General features: G+C 54.9%; 1 protein-coding gene across 3 annotated transcripts in view; it reads right to left on the bottom strand.

Annotated features, from left to right (window-relative positions):
* The window catches only part of PRDM15 (PR/SET domain 15), an 80,317-nt gene that overhangs the window by 12,460 nt on the left and 41,224 nt on the right, over positions 1 to 26,633 (bottom strand). For 2 of the 3 annotated variants that reach the window (XM_064380172.1, XM_064380173.1), the window contains exons 8-19: positions 26,315 to 26,456; positions 24,693 to 24,874; positions 24,363 to 24,457; positions 23,860 to 23,947; positions 15,174 to 15,341; positions 13,001 to 13,095; positions 10,362 to 10,493; positions 8,905 to 9,039; positions 8,106 to 8,269; positions 7,172 to 7,251; positions 6,670 to 6,789; positions 3,251 to 3,382 (exon numbers count right to left, since the gene is read on the bottom strand). In XM_064380172.1, the coding sequence (XP_064236242.1) occupies positions 3,251 to 3,382; positions 6,670 to 6,789; positions 7,172 to 7,251; positions 8,106 to 8,269; positions 8,905 to 9,039; positions 10,362 to 10,493; positions 13,001 to 13,095; positions 15,174 to 15,341; positions 23,860 to 23,947; positions 24,363 to 24,457; positions 24,693 to 24,874; positions 26,315 to 26,456 (1,533 nt within the window). Of the gene's footprint in view, positions 1 to 3,250; positions 3,383 to 6,669; positions 6,790 to 7,171; positions 7,252 to 8,105; positions 8,270 to 8,904; positions 9,040 to 10,361; positions 10,494 to 13,000; positions 13,096 to 15,173; positions 15,342 to 22,951; positions 23,012 to 23,859; positions 23,948 to 24,362; positions 24,458 to 24,692; positions 24,875 to 26,314; positions 26,457 to 26,633 lie in introns of all 3 variants that reach the window. The other variant, XM_064380171.1, reaches the window with a different exon arrangement.

A 26,633-nucleotide genomic window follows, 5' to 3' on the forward strand; every position in this document is an offset into this window, starting at 1 on the left:
CGACAGTCTGCAGAATTCGACAGGGTGAAGATGAAAAGGCCCAGCCTTAGCGACTCCTATTGAGAGAGTCTGGGAAAGAAAACCCAAACCTGGTCTTTAGACGAAGCCTCTCAGATGATTCAGGTCATCCAAGAGCGAGCATCCCCAACAGACAGCCACGTGAGGAAAGTTTAGAGAACACTCCTTAAAGTTCAAGGACCACAACAAAAGATGCCCCAAAATGCTCAGAAAGACAGGGCAAGCGGTGGACCACGGCCCTGGGAACGACCCCTGTAGGGATGATCGCCGGGGGAGAACCAGGGAGCCTGTCTGTTTCACCGGGCCAGACGCCTCGCTCTGACGGCTGCCAGCACCGCACCCGGCAGCACAGGACGTGCGCTCCCCACAGCAAAGGGAAACGTGGCACCTAATTATGTGTGCAGTCCACAGGAAGGAGGCAGGGAGGAGGCCGGAGGTGGACCTACGAGCGCAGCTTCCATCTGGTGCAAGTGCTCACGTCAGCCCATGTCTGGGGACTCAGGGGGGCCAGGGCAATGACCCTGCTTGCCTCAACAGGGCAAGCAAGAATCGAGTCCATGGTCTATTTCACCCCAAAAACTGATGGGGAGGTGGACCCTATGAATGTCTTTTAAACAAAGATTTCCCCCCAAAATGGGAACAAGGCAAGTAATTTTTTTGTTGTTTTTTTGAGACAGAGTCTCATTCTGTAGCCCAGGCTGGAGTGCAGTGGCGCGATCTTGGCTCATTGCAACCTCCGCCTCCCAGGTTCAAGCAATTCTCCTGCCTCAGGCTCCTGAGTACCTGGGATTACAGGCATGCACTGCCACGCCCAGCTAATTTTTTTTATTTTTAGTAGAGATAGGGTTTCACCATGTTGGTCAGGCTGGTCTCAAACTCCTGACCTCGTGATCCGCCTGCCTCGGCCTCCCAAAGTGCTGGGATTACAGACGTGAGGCACCACGCACAGCCCAAGGCAAGTAATTTTTAAAGGCACACTTAACTCAGTCCTGAGGGCTCACTGTGGAGCATGGGACGGAGGCCACCACAGCCCAGTGAATTGGTGGGCAGCAGGCAGAGTGTGGGGTGTTCTGAGAACCCAAATAAGGGCATGCGGCCCCGTCTTGGGGAGCAAGTGTGTCCCAAAAAAGGTAAAGCATACACTGGATAGAGATTCCCCAGGAAAGAGAAGGATAGCACACTTCTGGCAATCCAGGGGCAGAGGAGGCCCACATGCCCGGCCAACCCAAAGCAGACTGGTGTAGCAACCAGCACCACTCTGGGGAGTGGGGGAGGCATGTAGGCAGGTGAGGTAGGCAGGCAAAGTGGGCAGGGGAGGTGGGCAGGCGAGGTGGGCAGGCAAGGAGCGCAGGCGAGGAGGGCAGGCGAGGTGGGCAGGCGAGGAGGGCAGGCGAGGTGGGCAAGCGAGGTGGGCAGGCGAGGTGGGCAGGTGAGGAGGGCAGGTGAGGTTGGCAGGTGAGGTGGGCAGGTGAGGTGGGCAGGCGAGGAGGGCAGGTGAGGAGGGCAGGTGAAGTTGGCAGGTGAGGTGGGCAGGTGAGGTGGGCAGGCGAGGTGGTCAGGTGAGGGGGGCAGGTGAGGAAGGCAGGTGAGGTGGGCAGGTGAGGGGGGCAGGCGAGGAAGGCAGGTGAGGTGGGCAGGTGAGGGGGGCAGGCGAGGAGGGCAGGTGAAGAGGGCAGGTGAGGTTGGCAGGCGAGGTGGGCAGGTGAGGTGGGCAGGCAAAGAGGGCAGGCGAGGAGGGCAAGCGAGGAGGGCAGGTGAGGAGGGCAGGTGAGGAGGGCAGGTGAGGACGGCAGGTGAAGTAGGCAGGTGAGGTAGGCGGACAAGGAGGGTGGGCGAGGAGGGCAGGTGAGGTTGGCAGGTGAGGAGGGCAGGTGAGGTGGGCAGGTGAAGTAGGCAGGTGAGGTAGGCGGACAAGGAGGGAGGGCGAGGAGGGCAGGTGAGGTTGGCAGGTGAGGAGGGCAGGTGAGGTGGGCAGGTGAGATGGGCAGGTGAGGAGGGCAGGTGAGGTGGGCAGGTGAGGAGAGTGGGTGAGGATGGCAGGTGAGGAGGGCAGGTGAGGAGGGCAGGTGAGGAGGGCAGGTGAGGAAGGCAGGTGAGGAAGGCAGGTGAGATGGGCAGGTGAGGAGGGTGGGCGAGGAGGGCAGGTGAGGTGGGCAGGTGAAGTAGGCGGGTGAGATGGGCAGGTGAGGAGGGCAGGCGAGATGGGCAGGTGAGGAGGGCAGGCGAGATGCGCAGGTGAGGAGGGCAGGCGAGATGGGCAGGTGAGGAGGGCAGGCGAGATGGGCAGGTGAGGAGGGCAGGCGAGATGGGCAGGTGAGGAGGGCAGGTGAGATGGGCAGGTGAGGAGGGCAGGTGAGATGGGCAGGTGAGGTGGGCAGGTGAGGAGGGCAGGTGAGGTGGGCAGGTGAGGTAGGCGGACAAGGAGGGTGGGCGAGGAGGGCAGGTGAGGAGGGCAGGTGAGGTGGGCAGGTGAGGTAGGCGGACAAGGAGGGTGGGTGAGGAGGGCAGGTGAGGTGGGCCAGATGATGAAAGGACCCAGCATGCAGGTGAGGGCCCCCGGGGAGTCCTGAGCAGGCTCACTCCAGGGAACTTCATACTCAGACAGCTTCCATCACCCAGGGACAACCTTCTCTCGGTTCTGATGTCTCAATCCTCTCTCCACAAGCACACACACTCGCCCATACAGAAGACTTTCATAAGATGGACTGTGTTAGCGACTGCGCACGCTGCTCTGTGACCTGTCGTGTCACCAACTCCTTTCTGTGCACATAAGCGTAACATGCATCATCAACCGATCAGACACCTTGCTCTTTCCTGGATGAACCAGGGCTTAGCCATCACCCTCCTGAGACCACTTCCGACCTCCCGGCGTCTGCCCTAGCACACGCAGATGACAAGCAGCCTTGCGAGCATCCCTGGCCCTTGTCTGGTCACTATTTCTTAGGCACATTCCTGCGGGGGAAACGGCTGAATGGGAGGACCATTTAAGGACTGACCCGTCTCCCAAATACCTGCCGTGAGTGGTGTGGCACACGCTGCAGGTGACAGGGCCCCTGTGAAAGAGGGGCCTTTTGAGACACACAGCTGCTCACCACGGCTCCAGGCAGCTGCCTTGGAGAACCCGGCACTCACTGGGAGTCACAAGGAGGGACCGTCTTGAGGTGGCTCTCTCTCCTCCCACGGCCCACCTGGCTTCCCTGCACAGCGGGCGCGCGGCCGGCCCTGGACTCACCCGTGTGTCGCTTGCAGTGCTTGAGCATGTTGACCTTCTGCGCGAACCTGCGGTGGCACTCCTTGCACTCGTACTCCTTGATGCCCTTGTGCAGCTTCATGTGGTGGCGCAGCGCGTGCTTGGTCTTCATGCCTTCAAGGACAGAGCGGATCAGAGGCGGCCACACCCCCATGCAGCCCACCCGGGCCCATGCTGAGACCCTGGGGCAGCACAGGCATCGGCCCACGCAGTACTAGTGAGCACCTGGGAAGCGACTGTGCCAGAGGCCAGGAGAGACTGACTGCGACATCAGGTGCACTCACCCCTGCCAGGGCCTGAGCAACACGGGGCCTGGGTAAACTTCCCAGCGTGCCCATGGCAACCCAGCAGGAGAATTAGGTGAGAGATACATTAATATAAGTATGACCTTGACAATATGAGTGGTAATTAGGGTTCGGACACTAGATGGCTTCAGCAGTGGCTTTCAATCTCCCTCTAATTTAAAAAGCTAATCTTAAGAAGGTGAAATATTCCAAAGCCTCACTCGCACAGCCAGTGGAGAGAGGGATGGCCCTGGCACAGAGGCTGACCCAGAGGACGCAGGGCGCTGGCAGAGGCAGCACTTTACAGGGCCCTCTGCAGGGGGCACGAGCATGGGCAGCTTGGCACCCCCACCCAGGAGGCTCACACGCACGCACCAGGGCACAGGCAGACCCAGCCCAGAGGCAGCCTCCCTACCCCCGCGGAGGAACCTTCGCTGTGCCTGCCCGGGGCGCTGGGCAGCCTGCACTCCCAGGCTGCCATGTTCCCTCCACATTTGGGGAAGAACTACTGAGCCTGAAAACAGCTCTGTCGTAAGCTGGTGAAAGGTTCCCCTCCTATTCCACCCTGACCAGATGCAGCGGTGACCGTCCACCACCTCCTGTGAGAATTCTAAAGGCTGGGCCAGACGACATCCCTGGCTACGAAAAAACTGCTCTGCTGGGCCAGCAGGGGGAGCAAACGCCCCTAGATGAAGCTTCGCCGCCAGCACACAGCACAGGGCTCCTGCCTCGGGTGGGGACGGCACCCGCAGCCCTATTACCAACGACCCAAGAGAGATTTCACCTGAAAAAGTTACTTTTAATCTTTTTGATTAAAAAAAAAGAAAAAGTGCTGGTCATTGTCAACACGCCGAGACCCAGCACCTCCCTCTTCCTCCTCCTAAAATGAACATATTCCAAATTCCAAAACCAATACACAGTCATAGAAAAGCCAGAAAAGAAATACAGAAGGAAAGGGACAGCAATGCTCATCTCCACTTTCCAACCTCCCTGCCACCGCCAGCGTTTGTGACTGTGATGTTTTTCCTTCCATTTAACAACGAAAATCTGCGAACAGTTTCAAAATAAACACAACTGCCACACAGAGGGCATTTTAAAGCTCGCTCTCCTGGGATTGTGATTCAACAGATTACCATGGGGAAAAGTGATGTTTTTTAAAATACTTAACATTTCCAAGCCTGAACAGGGCAAGCCTTTTTTATAGCTTTCAACACCTAGTGTCACATTCCCACTGGCCACGCTAAGTTCTTGTGGATCGTTCCTGAGTATTGCAGGGCCCATGACGTGATTGCTGTGTGTGATGCTTTCCTCCACACACACAGAAAACCTGCGGGTTGGGCCCTGGCCCCCACCTGCCGGCGACAGACCATCATGACTTCTAACAGCCTCCCACTTGGTCCCCAACACTGGCTAAGTCCCTGGTCAGGGCTAGAATTTCTGGAAAAAATGTAAAGTAATAACATGGAGCACTGTTTCCTGCAAGACTGTAATAATAAATGACTATTTAAAAAACAACCAGAAACTTTATAAATAAAGGGTCTGGTTATATGAATCCACGTGATGGAATCGTGTCAAGGGTTTGAAAAATAAAATCAGGCAATATTTACATGTTCTGATATAAAAAAATCTCCAAGATGCATTTCCAAGTAAAAAACAACAGCAAAGTATGAAAAACAAATGAGCATAGCACGTGCTTGTCTGGACCAGCAGCTGTCACGTGACGGCAAGATGGCGATGCCGAAATCTGGTAGTATGTAAAATCAATCTGGTAACCAATGGATTAATGCCAGCATTTTAACTGTTCAGAATCCATTTTAAAAATCCATGCGACTAAATAATTAATACATTTCAAACACTAAAATGTCTACGACATTATAAAATGTGGCTTTATTCCACACCCCTCGCCTCCCAGGGCAGCTGGTGGCATTTGGGAACCTGCGGGGGACCGAGGTACGGCTCCTCTCTGCCTGCCTAAGAGGGCCGGCCCTGTATAAGCCCACCTCTGGCCCTCCGGTCTTGACACACTATTCAGGACCCCTCCAGCCGGGCCCACCACACTGTCTTAAAAATTTGACTTCTTGAGGGTATTGGGGAGGAAAGGGGAGCTGGGGGCAGGTGGTGAAAGGGGTGGGGAGCTTAAGGCAGACGGGGACAGAGAGGAAGCCAGCCTGTCCCAGTGAGGCAGGCAGACACTGCTACTGACAGTGGCTCTGCGAGGAGCGGCTGGGGTCTGAGGGGACAGTAACAACGCCATCTTCAGACCTGTTTGTATTGTTTAAAAAATAAGTCTTGGCGAAGTGAATGCACTGCTTTTTCATTAAAACCACCCACGTGCCATCCCTGCACGAAGTTACCCTGGAGGAGGGACAAAGGCCTGTGCTGGCGTCTGAGTTGAGGAACTGAGGGCCAGGAAGGAGGGAAAAGAAAGACCCTCTCTTCTGAGGCGGTTCCTTTAGGCTTCGACACGCGGTGTTATTCTGCGGGTGCTCACAGGGCTCATCTGGGGAGTGGAGTTAATGCAGCTTCTTGCTGGTCACAATGACAGCCCAAGACAAGACCTGCTGCTCCAAAACTTTTAGGAAGTTGTTTTTTTAAAAAAAAACAGGAATGGGCTAAAATTATGGCATGTACTGGAATTATCTTTTTATTTTGCTTACTAATTGAGACATGCTATCACTAGGCTTGTTATTAACGAATGTTCTGTTGCTACAACAAAGAGTCCTTGGCAGTGGCGAATTCCTCTCCGCCCCAGCCGATCTAGTCTGCGGGTGAACACGCTGAGGGTTTTGCATCGCTGTCGGAGCCCACGGTGGCTTTGAGAATCATTTCAACAATTAGATCCTGCGTGATTTTCCTACTTTGAAGATGATCTGCTCGTGCCTTTACATTTACCGCATCTTTCTGCTTTCCGGATACTCGATTTTTCTTTTAGATTCCTGATTTAAATCCTGCCTCCAGTAAGTGACTGAAGCCTACGGGGTTCCAGAGCCACACTCTGGCAATGCCTCTTGCATGTGGTCAATGTGATGTGCCAGTTCTGGCTCATGTCCCCTCCCTGCACCCAGTGGCCGGGCAGCCCGGCTGAGCCTGGCCCGTGGCCCCGGCGCCCGCACTTACCTTTCCCACACTCGGCACACAGGTACTCGCGGACGTTGTCGTGCACACGCATGTGCTCCTTCAGCATGTCCTTCCTGGCGAAGGACTTCCCACACTGCTCACAGGCGTGGCTCTTCACACCTGAGAACACAGGCATCCACAGCTCAGAGCCGAGCAGCTGCTACCCGCCTGCGGTGCCCACAAAAAGGACACACCGAGGAGACGGGCTCGGCCTGCCCCGCAGTTGGAAGTACAGTAACAGGGGCAGGGTCGCCTCTTCAGCGGCCCCCGCAGAGCCCTGGCTCGAGTAGGTCCCTGAGGACCTGGAGGGGTGAGGGGGCTGGGGATGCCGGGCTGTGAGTGGCAGGGCTGACAAGGACGCAAAAAGCTGGAGAAACAGCGGAAGGCACAGGGGAGGCGGGTGCAACAGCTGTGTGTGGAGTACTGGGAGACCCCCCAGCGTCCCTCCCTGCCGGCCCCTCTCCCACCAGGGCCAGGCCCCCACACCCCGACAGTCACGCACCCGTGTGGATCAGCTTGTGGCGCTCTAGGTTCCCTATGCTGTTGAAGATGCGCCCGCAGATCTCGCAGGGGTGGATGTACCTGAAACCAGAGATGAGCTCAGGACGGCTGCACAGCCTCGGGCTCCGCAGCAGCCACCGCACCGTCCCCAGCACCTTTCCCAGCACCCTATCCGCAAACATGAGGCAACGAGGTGCCACAGGGATGATCAAAGAAGCAAATATCGGAGCCTCTGCCACAGGCTGGATTGTGACCCCCAGTTCCTACACTGAAGTCTTAACCCCAGCCCTTCAGAATGTGACTACGTTTGGAAACGGGGTGTTTGCAGAGGTGATTACGTGGGAACGAGGTCATCGGGGGGTCCCTGACCAAGCTGACTGGTGTCCTCATAAGAAGATGAGACTAGGGCAGAGACACGCACAGGGGGAAGGCCTATGAGGACACAGGGAGAAGATGGCATGGCGACGGGCCAAGGAGAGAAACGTCAGAGGCAGCCCTGCCGCACCATGACCCGAGCTCCCGCCGCCAGAGCTGGAGAAGGTAAGTGTCTGGTGGAGGCGGGCCGGCTGTGCTTCTTTCTTAGCACCCATGGACGGGACAGCTGAGTCACTCACTCAGCAGCCAGCCTGGATTATGGGCTGTAAGTCACATGAGGCCTGGCATTAATGAAGCCTAATTGTTGCAGGAAAAAGCATTTCGGGTCATTCTGTAGGCAGGCCAGGAACCCGCTATTTTCCTGTAACGTGGCCAGCTGGTGCTAGGAGACTGCGGAATCACAGGATAAACCCCAGCCCTGCTGCCCCCAGCTCTGGCCTGGGACCCAGAGGACATCACTTGCTCGGAGCTACAAATGGCTCGTTAAAGCCTGCATCTCTTTTCAAGGAAGCACGCCCCTCCCTCCTGGCACAAGCCGGAGCCCCCCAACCACGCCTCACTTCTGCACGTTGGGGTCCGGCAGGTTCTCGCGGTGGATAACCATGTGGGCGTGGTAGGTGGCCTTCAGCGCGAAGCGGCGGTTGCAGATGCTGCAGCCATAGCCCTTCTCCTTGTGCACCTCCATGATGTGCTTCAGGTACTCCTTTCCCCGGCCGAAGGTGAGCTGCGGGCAGGCAGACAGGCCCCTGCTGACATCCGCATGAGGTCCCTGGTCCTCTTAGCCAATGGTCCACAAACCAGGGCACCCAACACTTCCCACGAGTCCATGACTCATGCCAGGGCAGAAGGGACTCTCAGAGGCTTGATGGGGACCTTTTCCAAAGCCATAAAGCCTCGTGCTCAAAACTCAGAGCAAGGTTCTCCTGAGAAACCAACCATCCTTCTTTTTGGTGAGCCCCTTCCATGCACAGGGGAGGCCTTGTGAGGGGTTCAGGTCTGAGCAGGGAGGAGGACAGGGAGGGGAGAGGGAGAGCCTGCAGCCAGCACAGCCACCTTCTAGGAGGCCGTTCCCCACACTGGCCAGACACTTCACGTGTGTTCCTGAACCGGGTCACAAGGGGAGTTCCTGAAGAGCGCCAGTGAGACCCACATAGACCATCCCTGAGGTGACACAGGCTGGCCTTCCCGGACACGTGATGGATGGGCACCCAGCCTGCACTAGGATCACCAGCCCAAGCCTTTGTGGAGGGAGGGCTGCTTCCGAGATGCACGAAGGCGCCTGCTGCGAGGGGCCCGCAGCCCTGCAACTGCCAACTTCCTTTCCAGACCACCCAGGCACCGCGGGCAGACCCGCCATACCTGGCAGCGCTTGCAGCTGTACTTGTGAGGCTCCGAGTCTGCGCTCTCATCCGAATTGTCATCGTTTTCTTCAGAGGAGATCCCGATCTTGCCAATAAACTCTTCCCTCTGGTGGTCATCCATCAACGCGATGTCCTGGAAAACAGCCACCACATCCAGTTTCTAACAGCAGCGCAGCAGACGCATCCCTCAGTTATCTCCAGCACAGGGATGAGCAATCATTTCCCCAGATGCAGAAGAAAATGCCTCTGATGTTCATGACGCCCTAACGAGCCACACGTGTGCCCCAGCCCATTCCAGCTCGTCCCCCGGGCTCCCCACCTAAACGCCAGAGCCGGCCGCTCTCACTCTCCATGCCACCCGTGGCTTCCTCTCACACACGCCCAGCAGATCCCATGGCCAGGCACTGCCGGGGCATCCCCCGAGTGGGTGGGTGGTGCCTCTCGCCTCTCGGGCCTGGGCCCGTTTCCCCAGGGCCTCCCATACCACTTGTTCTTTCTTCAGTTCTTCTTGATCAGCGCTTCTCCCACCCTTCATCACACCCCACGTCCTCCCTGCTCCCAGAGCTTCCACTCCGCTCCTCCCTTTCCTCAAAGGCGGGGAGGGATGCGAATGCCAGGACCGGGCTGGGAGGCAGCCACGGCAGGGGAGCTGTACCTCAAGCCTGGCAGCTGGGCTGGAGGAGGTGAGGCCGACAGTCACAGAACTCATTTGGAGAGCTGAAATGTGGCCAACTTGTCAACTATTTGAGGACGCTGCTGTGGTCGGAATACTTCCACCCTCCCAAATTCCCATGTTGAATCCTAACCCACCAGGAAATGGTATCAGGAAGCAGGGCCTCCTGGAGGTCATTAGGTCACGAGGCTGGAGCCCTCAAGAATGGGATTTGGGGCTGGGCGTTGTGGCTCACGCCTGTAATCCCAGTACTTTGGGAGGTCGAGGCGGGTGGTTCACCTGAGGTCAGGAGTTCAAGGCCAGCTGGACCAACATGATGAAACCCCGTCTCTAATAAAAATACAAAAGTTAGCTAGGCATGATGGTGGGTGATTATAATCCCAGCTACTCGGGAGGCTGAGGTGGGAGGATCACTTGAACCCAGGAGGTGGAGGATACAGTAGGCCGAGATCTCGCCATTGCACTCCAGCCTGGGCGTGACAGAGCAAGACTCCGTCTCAGAAAAAAAGAATGGGATTTGGGCCCTTGTAGAAGAGACCCCCGGCCCTTCCACCACATGAGGACACAGCAAGAAGGCGCCATCTAGGAACCAGGAAGTGAGGCTCGCAGACGCCAAGTCTACTGCGGCCCGGACATCCAGCCTCCAGAACCGTGAGCACCACATGTCTGCCCGTGAGCCACCCCGTCTGCAAAACTCTGCAACGGAAGCCTGAGCTGACTGAGGGTCACTGGCCGGGGCCTGCCATGAGCATGGCTGGGTGAGGACAGCACGTGAGCGACACCTTGAAGTGGACGTGGATGTGGTCCCTGAGCACGTCCACACGGAAAAACTTGCGCCCGCAGATCTCACACGTGTACTTCTTGTCGCCGTGGGTGAGCAGGTGCTTGTTCATGTTGCTCCGGCAGGAGAACACCTGTGGGCAGAGGAGCCGCACGGTGAGGGCCACGGCCTGGGGACCGGAAGGGGCCCCTCCATCAGGCTCCTCCGGGGAAACCACAGCCTGGCCCGGAAACGGCACCGTGCTCAGGCTTTGTGCTTCAACAGCTCCTCAGCGTGCGACAGATACGAATAGCCACTGATGCCAGAGTAAGCGCTACCTGCTGAACTGTGTAAACAGGTGCTTACGTTACAATAGAAAATGGGCCATTTGCTAGTCTTTATTATAAATGAGAGCTCAGCTCCATTTTTTTTTTAGCTCATTTAAATACTTCCCTAGGATGGACTACCAAGGAATCAGCAAATCACAGAAATATCTGCAATTTTCTGAAAGTGGGTACCAAAGGTCCCCCCTTGGCTTTGACACTGTGTTTCACGCACATTCACAATGTCCCTGATTTCCTGGTATTTCCAGCCTAGCATGACAGGTGTGGAGGTGCACTCATTCAATCAATATCCATCCCAGGGAGTCACCTCTGTGACCAGAGCTGAGATTGGCACTGGGAATATCATGGTCCACATGACAGATGTGGCCCCACTGGCACAGGGCAGTGGACAAGGCTGGCGGCTGAGACCACCGCTAGGGCCCTAGAAACCCCAGCACCCCACAGAGCTCTGCAGGTCTCTATCTGGATGACCATTCCCAGTGGCCAAGTAACCCAGGGTGTGACCTCCTAGAGCTCGCCCGATGCCCACATTCTCAAGAAGAGAACGTAAGAGATGAATGAAAGGGAATGAGTGATTCACTGGGGACAAGATGCTGGCGTCTCCCTGCGACATCTCTTTCCAAGATGTGCAGGTGATCCAGGGGCCGACAGTGCTGTGCCCCATCCCAGGATGCTAGGTGGGGTAATCGACAGGTGGGAAGGTGAGCAGGCTGCAGGAGAGGACAGAATCTGCAGGTGTCATGGTCTTTGCAGGGCAGGCTGGGCTGAAGACAAGAAGTAACTAAAAACGGCAAAGAATTCAGTCCCCCAAACTACAGGCTATTTCACTACCTGCCTGAACTTGCCTCAGTGGGTGGTCAATAAACACTGCATAGAATAAACACGGGTTTGGACATCAGGCACAGAGCCGGGTGGCTTCGCACATGTGATATCTCAACAGCATGGAAGCCACTTGGGGCCAGTAACCCCCAAGGGCCGGAGGTCAGTGGGGAGCAAGACCAGGGACACAGGACAAAGGGCACAGGCTTCGCCCACCTCTGCCCTGTGCACAGCTGGCCTGGCTCGCAAAGGCGCTCTAAGTCACCTGCTCTACCCCAGGCCTACCCTTTGGCCCCCAAACCCATAGCCCACAATCCTGGACCCCCAGCCACACCACCCTGCTCTCTCATTTGCTCAGGCTCTCTCTGTGTTTTGAAAAATATCAGGAAGATTCATATAAAAATGGGTATCTCAGTTTTCTCTTTAAAAGGTCAAATGTTCCAGTGATGGTGCTGCCTGCTGAGAGGCAGGACACTGAGGACAGTCACAGCTGGCCTCCTGTGGGGCCTGTGCTCCCAGCTGCTAAAGGGCCTGGATGGGCATCGCTCTGGGGCTCATGGGAACTGTGTTTGGCCGGGTCACCCTCCTCTCAGCGGCTCCCAAAGCCACCTGAGTGATGTGCCAGAGCTGCTGGGCCCAGAGCCTGCTTGGGAGCCACGCAGAACCCTTACTCTGCAGCACAAGCAAAACATCCTGTGAAGGACAGTTCCTAGACCTCCGAGGACAGATGACATCTTATAGTCACCTGAGTGAAAGCTGAGTCTAACCAAGAAGGGAGGATACCTCCAAGGTTCTCAGGCACAGAACACAGGGCCATGGCAGCCTGATGGTTGTGGGTGCCACAGCGTGGGCCCTGGGATCTCCCGGGAGGGGCAGCGTGTTTTCTGGATGTTTAGGATCCAGCATCTCTGCCATGCAGCCAGGTGCCTGAATCCTGAGCCGGTGCCAGGACAGCCCACACTGCGTCCTGGATGCATCCCACATCCTGGGATGGATGTGCCCCCATGGATGACAGCACACTTTCCTCACTTGGGCTGCGCCGGAATCCACTGAGTGTGCCTGGGAGCGCCTGCCATGGGGTCGGCCATGTTCTAACTTACAGAACGCCACCCGTCCACTGCACAGGAAAGACCAGCGCTGACAGGCAAAACAAAGCCACTGGGTCCCCCTGTGGATGCCCCAGTGCTGACCACAAGGTCACTGTCTCAACGATGCTATACATGAGAGAGGGAACCAGGGAGCGGCTTAGGCAGAAAATCATAGCACAGAGGAAAAACCCTTCTTTCTCAGCCCACTCATTGGAAACCCATCTTAAGTGCCAAAGAGATCCAAATGACAAGTGTGTAAAATGGGTGGACGCCAGTTTAAGACAACCTGAGCACGCATCGTTACCCCCAGCCCTTCCCTGCAATACTCTATAAGTACAGCTCATAGAGTCTTCACTGAAGAAAACGATGTGCTTTCCATCTCAGCTTCCGACGCGGACCGCGAGTGTTACCTTGCCACACACCGGGCACCCGGAGGGCTCCTTCTTGTAGCGGACCAGGTTCTCCCCGCCGGCCTCCAGGTCCTCTCGCTTCACCCGCCGCACGCCTGAAATTCCCAACCCCACCAGCGAGACAGTGAATACACACAGAACACGGGAAGGTCCACCAGATTCCAATTCAGCCAGCGTCCTTCCCAGTGCATGGGGGGCCGGGCTGCCCATGGGGGAGACAGAAGTGTGGCACTCTAAGTAACATCACTTGCACACTGTGTGGCATCAGCACTGACCGCCATTCCTGAAGCAGCCCCAGGGAAGGAAGGGAGACGCCACAATGTACGTGGGACCTGCAGACACAGTTCTCGCATCTGAAACATTTGGAAATATGAGGGCATCAAGCGCTACCTTTTCTTAAGTAGCAGAGCTACGATGAGCTCCTGTAGAATAGGGCGTTTCTACTCCTCTAAAGGCTCAAAGCCAAGTTACGATTCTTACAGATGGTGAAGTAGGCAGGCATTTTTTATCTAAAGATACTAATGTTCATCTCTTGTAAATTAAATCAATCAGATCAACATCAGGCCAGTAATAAAATCTTTATGGTTTTAAGGCATATCGTTTCAAACTGGGATCAAGGCAGACTTTTAAATGTTTATGCAAAACAGGTAAGTTTGGACCGATAGAGAGAAGCCCACTTCTCAGGATCTCTTTCTACACTGCTGACTCACTCTGGGAGCGTTCCTGCCTGGCCAGGTGTAAGTGCAGAGCCGGACTTAAAAATGCTGTGAGCTGGACACAGAACACATGAACCGTTCCCCAAAGGCTCCCAGCACTATGGACACAGGGGTCTGAGACACGGCTTAGCCTAAGCTCCACTATGAGGGACAAATCCATAAAACAGCCACAAAAACATGAGTTTACTCCCACAGAAGATGACCTGAGTTATGTCAGATTGTAAAATGCAACCCAGCTACACTGCGTCCCTGGAAACAGCTGACTTCCGGCAGCCTCCACAGCTGCCACATTGCTACATGCAGGGTGCTGTGCAAGAAGCTTCCAGAGAGGGATCTGGTCCGACCATCACAGCAACCCTACGGGGTCAGGTCTGATTACTGTCTCCCCTGCACAAGTGAGGAAACTGAGGCACAGCAGCTTGCTAAAGGCTACTCAGTCACTAAGTGGAGTCCAGGTTTGATTCAAGAGGCCCTGAGAATGCCACCCTAGGAACCGCAAAGAAGTATGTTTGGGTCTTTATGAATCAACAAGAGGAAAAGTGTCAAGTAAAAAAGGAAAGTGCTGAAATGTACACAGGATGCAATTCCAGCCTTGCTTTTACAAAAGAACAAAGGCACATGTGTATGCCTGTCTGTATGGACATGGCTACACTTCATTTTTTATTCTTCTACATATGTTTTGAGATAGGGTCTTGCTCTGGAGTGCAGTGGTGCAAGCACAGCTCACTGCAGCCTCGACCTCCCAGGGTCAAGAGATCCTCCTGTCTCAGCCTCCCAGGTAGCTGGGACTACAAATATGTGCCACCATGCCCAGCTAATCTTTTGTAGAAGCAGAGCCTCGCTATGTTGCCTGGGCTGGTCTTGAACTGCTGGCCTCAAGTGATCCTCCAGCCTCTGCCTCTCAAAGTGCTGGGATTCCCAGCATGAGCCACCGCGCCCGGGAGGGTTATACTTTACACAGGAGTCTGTTGTCTCTCATCTTCTTTTCAACAACAGTATGCTTCATTTGTAATTATAAAATATTTCTTTCCAAACTTTTATGAAAATGTGTTTGAAGGGCTGCTACTCTCAGCTGCTCTTGTACTGGTTTTTCCCACTTTCTGTCATATTGAATTTCTAGAATCTCTGAAAAAACACTCCTAATGACAGTAAAACATTCGAGCCTATGAATAACCCAATTTTCTTAACTCTCCCCCAGTGTGGAACACTGGGGTATTTCCAACTGTTTCACCTTGCGCATAGCAGGTCTGACACCTGCGTCTCAGCTCCTGGCTCTCCTGAGCCAGGTTCCCAGAAGAGGATCACCCTGTCTGATGGCAGGCGTTTCCAGGCACAGGAGCAGGCGGTGCCAGGCTGCTCCCCAAAGGCCTTGCTGACCGCTCCGCCCCGCCCTGCCCCACCCCGCCCTGCAGGAGCCGCCTCTCCCATTCCCCACAGCAGGTGCAGGCGGTGCTCACCTTCCAGGTGCCGGCGCTGGTGATCCAGCATGACGTCCTTGCGGTAGAACATCTTGCTGCAGACCTCACAGGCAAACTTCTTGTCACCGTGCTTCTTCTTGTGCTTGGAGAGGTTGCTGTTGGTGGAGAAGAATCTGAAACACATCTCACATTGGAACGTCTTGTCATCTGTCCAGAGAGCAAACAAACACACAACGATTTTAAGGAAAATAACGTCTCACACAGGCATGCACATGTGGCCTGAACGTCAACAAAGCGCAGGTGACGGGCATGATAGTCACAGGGACGCGTGGCCTAGAAGAAAACAGCACCTGCGGGTCACATGCTGTCTACCCCAGGAACACACGACGCAGAGATGGGAACCTCAGTGCTTGAAAAGCAGACACGGAGCTCACCTTTCATCACCAAGCAACGCCGGCCACCTCCCTCCCAGGCCACCCTGTCCCACAGTGCCTGGGGACAGGGACTCCACTCCTGTCAGGAAACCCGCCCAGTCCAAAGCTTCCCCTGGGCCTGCACCTGCCATCCAGCATGACCGACTCACAGACAGAATGACCTGCCTGCCAACCACCCGACCAACATGGCCACCCCTGCCCCCAGGATCCCTGGCTTTGGCCACTCCCAAACTCCTTCCCCGTCGGCAGGCATCCATGTGCCCACAGCCCCCACCTTCACCCAGATCCTCTTCAGTACAAATGCAATCACACAGCACACAAATACAAACACACTCAACACACCACACACACACCCATGCCCCACACAAATACACAATCACACACACCACATACACCATACCACACACACACGCCCCACACAAATACACACTCACTGAACACATCTAAACACACATGCCCCCCACACACACACCACAAATACAAACACTCAACACACCACACACACACCCATGTCCCACACAAATACACAATCACACACACCACATACCACACACACACATGCCCCAAATACACTCACTCAACACATCTAAACACACACACATGCCCCCACACACAATCACACATCACAAATACAAACACACTCGACACACCACACACACCCCACACACACAAATACACAATCACACACACACATGCCCCACACAAATACACACACACAACATACATACACCACATACACACCCCACACAAATACACACAATACCACATCTAAACACACACGCATGCCCCCCACACAAGCACACACCACACAAATACACATTCAAAATACATTGCACACAAACATACGCCACACAAATACACAATACACACCAAACACACGCTCCACATAAATACACACATGCACTCAACACACACCACAAACACAAACATCCCACACAAACATAATCACACACTACGTGAATACACACCCACCACACATCACAAACATGCACATGCCCCACACAAATACACACACACCCCATCACATAACAAATACACTCAACATACCACACAAAAACACACCCCACACAAATACACAATCACACAACATACAAATACACATTCAACACAAACCACACACACACCACACACACAAGCCCCACACAAATACAGAATTACACCACATACATACACATTCAATGCATCACACACATATAATCATGCACCACACAAATATACTCAACATACAACACACACACCCCACATGCACATTCAACACACACCACATTCACTATCACACACCACACAAATACTCACACTCAATACACACCACACACAAATACACATTCAACACATACACCCCAAATACAAGCCACACAAATACAATCAATACACACCACATAAACATACAATCAACACACACCACATACACATACTCAACACACCACACAAATATACAATCATACAACATACACTCACACATTTAACGCACCACCACACATACCACACACAAATACACATTCAACACATACCCCACACAAATACACATACAACACACACGTTCAACATACCCCCAACACAAATACAAATTCATTCAACACAAACTATACACAATCACACACCACACACACTACCCACATGCCCCACACAAATACACACTCAACACACACCACCTCCAAACACACACACATGCTCCACACTCAACACATACACCACACACACCACACATTCAACACACAACCCACACACGAATACACACACACCTACAAACACACTAACACACACCACACAAATCACACACCACACACAAGTACATATACTTTCACATACCACACACAATCACATACCACACATAGCACACACAAATACACACTGAACACACCCACACATACACACACCACACACACTGAACACATACCACATACACAATACACACACCACACAAAATGCACACCACACATGAATACACACAAATCACACAGGGCACAAATACACTTAACACACATGCCACAAAAATACACCACACACCTCATATTCAACACACAACACACACACTCAACACATACATACCACAAAAAATACACACATCACACAAATACATCCACACACCACACAAATACATACACCCACACACCACAAAAATACACAGCCACACACACAACACACACTCTACAAAGATTCTAGAAACACCCACATCCCTGCATCCCAGACCTCATCTCCAGCCCCTCCTGGAAGGTAGCCAATCAAACTGTGGTTTCTGCTCCACCCAGGACGCTGACAGTCCCCCAGTGTCATCTGTCCCCGTGACTCCGCCCAGGCACACAGGGGCCCTAACTGCCCACCCCACCACCACCCTGCAGCCTCAGCCCCAGGTCCCTTGGCCCTTCCCTCATCCATCAGATGCCTCAGCGGTTGAGGGTGACCCCGGGACCTAGCAGAGCTGTGTTTTTTTCCCCGTGAGGCCAACGCAGGAGTACATGACAGCCAGGTGACCCAGGAGCGGGGCCCCAGGGCAGACTGCGTTTCTGGGCCCCTAGGCTCTCCCCGACGGATCAGCTCCCAGGCTCAGCAAATGTGTGCCAAAGATACAATTCCCCAAACCTGCATCCAAAGCTGCCATTTGTGCGATCCAGCTGCCCTGCGCCTCTCCCTCTCTGCTGCCCGAAGGAGCTGCCACAGAGTGGCTGAGGGTCCCACTGCCTGGGGGTTCCCTGCCTCAGCAATTGGGACGGATCTTTCTTTGTTGTGGCTGCCCCGCACTCTGTGGGATGTTGAGCAGACACCAGGCCACCAGTAGGTGCCAGGAGCACCCCTCTCCACCAAGGTGTCTCCAGACACTGTGCCAACGTGCCCTGGGGCAAACCCCCACCACTCCCCACCCACACCAGGTTGAGATTCACTGGCCAGGGCCTCCACAGGTGTCTGGCTTCACTCGGGTGATCGCAATGTACAGCCCAGGTGGGGAGCGAGGGAAGGAGACAGCCTCCCCGGAAAGTCAGGTGCCTCATCTCTTCCCATCTGGGGATAGACAAGGCATGGTCATCTGCTCAGCCACTCAGCCACTCCTAGGGCCCAGGAGAAGACAAGACGCAGTGGTGGGGAGGGGACGGTGCCCTCCCACAGCTCCAACCATGGGAGGACAGTGGGAGGTGGCCTCTGCCAGGGCAGGCGAGGGCTGAACAGAGCAGAGGTGGCCCTGTGCCAGGCTCCCTCGTCCACACCCCACCCCACCCACAGCATGACCTCAGCCCAGAGCCACCCTCACCTGGGCCATGGGAAGGGCACTGTGACAGATGCTGTGCTGAGTCCCAGCCTAACACGCTGCTCGCCTTCCTTCTATAAAGCGAATCATTATCCATATACCACTGCCCTCAGTTTCTTTTTGGTTTAAGATTTGCTGGGCTCTGTCCACATCCACACAACCGCCTGGGAAGTGTCCTTCACACACTGTGTCTGTGGTGTGTGTGCTTATGGTGCTGGACATTTTCACAATCACTTCAATGGCTGCCTGATATTCTATCCAGTTCACTACTCACAACAAACTTTGCTATTTTTGATGCTGTGGATAATTTAGTGATGCAATCTTTAGTTACGTAGATTTTTTTCTTCTGTCAAATCTCTTGATCATAAATTCTTAGGAATGGAACCACTACAGCCAAGGGCTTTGTGAAAGGCCACACCTTTCCAGTGCTGTTACATCAAACCACCACACTCCCCCTCAACCCACGCCTGCTCGGTGAGCTTCTTTCCTGCGGTGAGCCTTCCTCCCAGACAGGTGATAAACGGCACAGGTGAGCCTCCCTCCCAGACAGGCGCCAAACCGCACAGGTGAGCCTCCCTCCCAGACAGGCGATAAACGGCACAGGTGAGCCTCCCTCTCAGACAGGCGATAAACGGCACAGGTGAGCCTCCCTCCCAGACAGGCGATAAACGGCACAGGTGACCCTCCCTCCCAGACAGGCGCCAAACGGCACAGGTGAGCCTCGCTCCCAGACAGGCGCCAAACGGCACAGGTGAGTCTCCCTCCCAGACAGGCGCCAAACGGCACAGGTGAGTCTCCCTCCCAGACAGGCAACAAACGGCACAGGTGAGCCTCCCTCCCAGACAGGCAACAAACGGCACAGGTGAGCCTCCCTCCCAGACAGGCGCCAAACCGCACAGGTGAGCCTCTCTTCCAGACAGGCGATAAACGGCACAGGTGAGCCTCCCTCCCAGACAGGCGACAAACCGCACAGGTGAGCCTCCCTCCCAGACAGGCGACAAACGGCACAGGTGAGCCTCCCTCCCAGACAGGCGCCAAACGGCACAGGTGAGTCTCCCTCCCAGACAGGCGATAAACGGCACAGGTGAGTCTCCCTCCCAGACAGGCGATAAACGGCACAGGTGAGCCTCCCTCCCAGACAGGCGATAAACGGCACAGGTGACCCTCCCTCCCAGACAGGCGCCAAACGGCACAGGTGAGTCTCCCTCCCAGACAGGCGATAAACGGCACAGGTGAGCCTCCCTCCCAGACAGGTGATAAACGGCACAGGTGAGCCTCCCTCCCAGACAGGCGATAAACGGCACAGGTGAGCCTCCCTCCCAGACAGGCGATAAACGGCACAGGTGAGCCTCCCTCCCAGACAGGCGATAAACGGCACAGGTGAGCCTCCCTCCCAGACAGGCGCCAAACGGCACAGGTGAGCCTCCCTCCCAGACAGGCGCCAAACGGCACAGGTGAGCCTCCCTCCCAGACAGGTGATAAACGGCACAGGTGAGCCTCCCTCCCAGACAGGCGCCAAACGGCACAGGTGAGCCTCCCTCCCAGACAGGTGATAAACGGCACAGGTGAGCCTCCCTCCCAGACAGGTGATAAACGGCACAGGTGAGCCTCCCTCCCAGACAGGCGATAAACAGCACAGGCGAGCCTCCCTCCCAGACAAGTGATAAACAGTACAGGTGAGCCTCCCTCCCAGACAAGTGATAAACAGCACAGGCGAGCCTCCCTCCCAGACAGGTGATAAACGGCACAGGTGAGCCTCCCTCCCAGACAGGCGCCAAAGGGCACGGGTGAGCCTCCCTCCCAGACAGGTGATAAACGGCACAGGCGAGCCTCCCTCCCAGACAAGTGATAAACAGCACAGGTGAGCCTCCCTCCCAGACAGGTGATAAACAGCACAGGTGAGCCTCCCTCCCAGACAAGTGATAAACAGCACAGGTGAGCCTCCCTCCCAGACAGGTGATAAACAGCACAGGTGAGCCTCCCTCCCAGACAAGTGATAAACAGCACAGGTGAGCCTCCCTCCCAGACAGGTGATAAACAGCACAGGTGAGTCTCTCTACCAGGAAGGTGCCAAACAGTACAAGTGAGCCTCCCTCCTGGGCAGGTACTAAGCAGCACAGATGAGCTACCTCTCAGGCAGGTACTAAATTACACACGTGAGCCTCCTTTCCAGACAGGTGCTAAATTACACACGTGAGCCTCCTTTCCAGGCAGGTACGAACAGCACCGAAAGGACCCTTGTCCTGGGCAGGTGGCTCCACTAGCCCTGGGGCTTGGCAGCCCCGTGGAAGGCAGTGGTGCTGCCGAGAGCTTCGGCTTTCTCTCTCACACGTCCCTCTTGACCCTGGAAAGAGAACCTACTTCAAACTGCTCCCCAGCTGTCCCGGACAACTCTGCCAAACCGAGGGTGGCTTCTCCTGCTGCAGCCACCCACTCATTGCCAGTTCAGGAGCCCAGATGGGCACTAGGCCCCAACAATGCTTCTCTGTCCAATAATCCTGCTGCTGTGGAGGTCCAGGTTTGTGTGTCAATAAATGAGCCACTGAGAACAGCTGCCTGCTGGGGTCTGATGAAGCGAGGATGCACGGGGCACCCGGGGATGGGGAGTGGGTTACTGGGGGAGACTGGTGGGCCGCATTTTGCCTGAGGACCTGGACATGAGCCTTTGCTATTCCGCAGCATGGCATTTATGGTCAGACAGGACAGGGCACACAAAGATGAGTTACACCAGCACCTGGTCACACCAAAAGGGACAGGCACCATGACAGGTCCCGTGGAGGGAGTCTCAGAAAAACCCACAAAACTAACATTTTAAAACTTCCCCCACATTGTACAAATTCTTGGTTTAATGGTCTAAGGAAGATACACATTCTCTTAACTTCAATACTATAAATAAATATAAGAGCATGCAAATCATATATTATGCAAATAAGCTCCATTTCAAGGTTTTTATCCTTTCTTTTCAGTCTAAAACGGGTAACCGTTGAAACTAGAGCATCTTAGGAGAAGAGGTGGTGCGATGCCAGTCCCTGCCACTCTGCGGGTTCGAGGTCATTCACAAAGGCCAGCACCCGGTCTAACAGCACCTCTGGCTAACAGGAAGCAGCTGCCGCCATAGCCGCTTCTAGTACTTTCTGTTTTATTTGGGTCCAGAGAAATAGTTAAAAATAACAAGAGGAGAGGCTAGGCGTGGCAGCTCACATCTACAATCCCAGCACTTTGGGAGGCCGAAGCAGGAGGATCACCTGAGGTCAAGAGTTCGAGACCTGCCTGACCAACATGGAGAAACCCCATCTCTACTAAAAATACAAAATTAGCTGGGCGTGGTGGTACACGCCTGTAATCCCAGCTACTTGGGAGGCTGAGGCAGGAGAATTACTCGAACCCGGGAGGTGGAGGTCGCAGTGAGCTGATATCACGCCACTGCACTGCAGCCTGGGCAACAAGAGCGAAACTCCGTCTCAAAATAAATAAATAAATAAATAATAACAAGAGGCAACGCCTCTTCCACAACCTTGAGTCTGCCTCACCAAGCGCCTCAGATGCTGGCATCACTCTTGGGAACCCTGACATCCTTGCCCGCTACACTCCCGCAGAACCGTGGGGACCCCAAGGGGAGGTTCGCAAACGTTCACCTGCCTGGCCGGGGCTGCATTCAGTGGAAGCTGTCAGGGGGCTGTGCCCCAAATTTCTTGGGAATTTCTGTGATGGGAGAGGTTAAAATGCAGGAGGCGCGGCACACCGGAAATTCATCCAGAAGTTTCTGGAGGCCACCGCATGCCAGACACGGATCCTTGAGAGCCGCTAAAGCTCAGGCAAAACATGGTCACACCTGCCCCTTGGAGCAGTCCACCACAAAAAAGAAGGCACCAGGGAGGAAGAACGAAGCCCAAGTTTCAAAGAAGAGTTCTCAGAACAGCACTCACCGACCCCACCCAGGGCCACCACCCCAGCAGCCGCGGCGGGGTGGCAGTGCCTCTTGCACGGCCCGCATGCGGCAGCCCTGGCCGGAGCCACTGGGAGTCCACGGCTGCGGGTGCCTTGTTCTCGACACGGAGCAGGCAGCACCTTAACAAGAACAACACAGATGCAAGTGACAGACAGAGCAGGTGGACGAGGACGGGTGGGCGTGGAAGGCTAACCTGGTAGGTCTCTAAGCCGACTGCCGCCAGGCCCCCCCTCTCCAGGGTGTGCTATGAGTCCTAGAGAGAGGGGGACACAAAGGCAACAGTGACTCATCCCTCTGCGTCCCTCAGGGGACCCTCACCGCTTGGGCCTCCAGTGCCACCCACCACTGGGAATGGGGAAGGCATGAGTCCCCCATTCCAGAGGGTGCACCTCATCACTGCAGAGCGCGGGCGTCCTGGAGCCACGTGGAGAAGCGCAGCCTCCTCGTGGTGTGTTTGCATTTCTATCATCTGTTTACTCACCAGCAGCAAACTCAGGGGCCTCAGATGCGCCCACAGGCCCAGAGGCCACCTCTCCACTACAGGCCAGTCCCGGCACACCCGGCTTCAGGTCTCACACAAGGAAAACGCGCTTTATTTTTGGAGACTGGTGCACACAAGCAGGCTCAGAACAAAAACGATGTGTGGGGGGCAGTCCTGTTCCACCCTGGACGCCCGCAGGAGACGCGGGTGGAGGAGGGCTCGCGGCTAGGACACTCTGCGAGCAGCAAGGCAGCGCTCGCACTCCACCAGCCAGCATCCTGACCCTTTCCTCTATGCCTCATTCGGCCCTAGGACAAATCGGACACTGCTGCTCCCCGTTCTTAGCCAGACGGCCCGGCTACACAATGCTCTCCAAGGTGGGGCCAGACGCAGCTCGGCTGACAAATGCAGGAAGAAAACCAATCCCTTTTGATTGGAAAGTTTCTGTCTGTGTATCTTTAGAATAACAACTGCTTTGAAGCAAAACGAATACAGGGAAATGCTAACAGTGAGGCTGTCTATTCATGAAAACAATCTTTGCTTCCGCCTAAAGTTCCACGCCTCCGCGGCCGAGGATCCGCTCGGCACAGTGGCAGAGGCGGACCTGACGGTGCCCTCACCTGTCCTGCAGTTGTGGAACTCCAGCGCGCTCTCAATGCGGAAGGTCTTCTCACATGTGCCGCAGCGGTACCTGTACTCGCCGTCCACCTGGTCAGAGGGACACACCGTGAGACACCGCCCAGCACAGCGTCCACGGAGGCCGAGCCCCCGACGCACTGCCCGGGCGACTCCACCCATGCGTCTGTTATGACTCTGCCCGAACTTCACCACCCTCCCGCTCTATTGAGGAACAGAGGATGCTTGCTCCTGCTGCTCACCTGCCCTAGAAAGGGAACCCCACACTCAGGGAGCCCCACTCCACGCCAGACACGCCCATTCTCCTGACTCTTCCCGCTGCACTCGTGGGCATCTGACCAGGCCCAGGGACTCCTGGACACCCACAGCCCTTGCCCGCTCTCCTCCCTCCAGGGACTCTTCCTTCTCATTGCAGCGTGGAGATCTGGTCGGTTGTCTGTGTCGCCCACACAACTGGAAAGAAAACCCTGGGGTTGTTTCCACCCACCTCGTTCCTGCTGTGCTTGTAAGAAACGTGCTGCTTTAGGCTCTCTTTGCGGCTGAATAATTTTGCACACTCCTCGCACTTAAACAGCTTGTCACCTGAGGAAGCAGCCAACAGAAAGCTCATTCGCTACTTAGAGCATTTACTGAGAGACGCATGCCCACCTCGGAAACGCTCCATGCGCCGTCTCGCTCCCTCCATGCCATGGGGCTGCGGAGATGATCGCCCACCGACCGGCCGCAGCCTCTCGCCGGAGGCGCAGCTCGTGGGAGAGATTCCGTGCCGCCCTCCCACCCCGGCCCCAGGTGCCGGCCGCCGGCTGCGCGGACTCACCGTGCGAGCGCACGTGCCTGCTCAGGTTGCTGCTGTTCTGGAATATCTTGCTACAGATGTTGCACTGGTAAACCCGCTTGTGCTCCCCGAGCTGTTTGATGAGCTTGCGCCGGATGCCGTGTCTGCTCGAGAGAATTAAGCTCCTCTTGAGCGTGATGGTGTTATTCTGATGATGGGTGAACCTGCCCGGGGACGTCAATAAGTTGGGAAAAGACAGGTGGGAAAAAAGCTCCAGGTTACAAGCAGCATGGAAACGGCGTCCTTCCAAAACTTCCCAGCTAATCCTGAGTCTGTGCGCGAGAAAGGAGGGAACGTGCCCAGGCGTCACTCCCAGCTTCCAGGACATCCAAAAAGGACACCTTGAATATATAACAACATCAGGCAGCTTTAGCTGTAACAGCCACACACCTGACTGTGTTCTAACTCTGGCCAGCAGAGAGCCTGGAGGTCAGTGTGTGCCGCAACTGGAATAACCACATTTGTTTTCTGCTCGTCTCTCGCCTTAACTCTCCTGTTTTACGTATTATCTGAACCCAATTTTTAAAACTTCTTTTCCCTGTTAAGCGTATTTTTGATGGTAAGCCACCCGAACTCTTTTGGGCAATAAGATAAAGTATAAATAACTAAATAGGTAACATCATCTGTTCACTCTGACATTACTTTTGCCAGCTGTAAGAGATACTCTTATAAGCTAGAAGCAACCCATCTGTCCATCAATGGATGCATGGATACACGAAATACGCGGCATATGCACGATGGAATATTACTCAGCACTAAAAAGGAAGGAGATTCTGACACAGGCTACACGTGGAGGAACCAGGCTGGAATGAGCCAGTCACATAAGGACAAAGCCTGTCTGATTCCACTTATATGACATCTCTAGAGCTGTCAAATCCATAGATACAGAAAGTAGAATGGTGGGTGCCAGGGGCTGGGGGAAGCGGCTGAGGCAAATGCTGAATGGGGACAGTGTTTCAGCTTGGGAAGGTGTGAACGTTCCACAGATGGACAGTGGAGACAGCTGCCCAACAGTGTCAATATCCTGAATGCCACGGAATAATGCACTTAAACATAGTTAAAATGATTATATTTATGCCATGCATATTTTACCACAATTAATAAAACATTCTTGGCTGGGCATGATGGCTCACGCCTGTAATCCCAGCACTTTGGGAGGCCAAGGCAGGTGGATCATCTGAGGTTAGGAGTTCAAGACCAGCCTGGCCAAGTTGGTGAAACCCCATCTCTACTAACAATAGGAAAATTAGCTGGGCATGGTGGTGGATGCCTGTAATCCCAGCTACTCAGAAGGCTGAGGTAGGGGAATTGCTTGAGGCCGGGAAACAGTTTGCAGTGAGCCAAGATCGTGCCACTGCACTCCAGCCTGGCCAACAGAGCAAGACTCCGTCTGAAAAAAAAAAAAAAATTCAAAAGCTATTTTCACAGCAGATGCACCAATAAACTTCTGAGCGCCAAAACATTCCTGCTGCTTCCTGAGCGGGTCTGCTTCCATCTCCTCTCCTGGGGTTTTCCTGCTGGGAAGGTGCCTCCCTCCAGAATGGCCTGGCTGCTGCCAGCGCTGTCTGTCCACAGGATGGTCCCAGGTGCCAGGCAGGACTTACTTTGGCACTGAGCTGGCATCAGTGGTGGTGGTGGTGGTGGTGGTGGCCAGCTTCCCCAGAACCAGCTCCATGATCCGCTCGTCCGGCGCTGCACTCACAGGCTCATCCGGAGGGACCTCGGTAATGATCTCCGCCACTTGCTCTGTACAAAGGGGATGTGACAAGCCAAGTCACCACCAGAGTAGGGGACAGACACAGCCAAACCACGGGGACAGGCTGCCCCACGCGGACTGCAGCCAGGCTACAGTGGTAGGCACAAATGCTGAGGTTTCCACAGGCAAAAACAAAACAAAACTGGCGACACTCTGGGATCCGCACA

The sequence above is a fragment of the Aotus nancymaae genome, unplaced genomic scaffold (assembly GCF_030222135.1).
Source record: "Aotus nancymaae isolate 86718 unplaced genomic scaffold, 86718_ANA_hifiasm-v0.15.2.pri h1tg000022l_1, whole genome shotgun sequence".
Lineage (NCBI taxonomy): Eukaryota > Metazoa > Chordata > Mammalia > Primates > Aotidae > Aotus > Aotus nancymaae.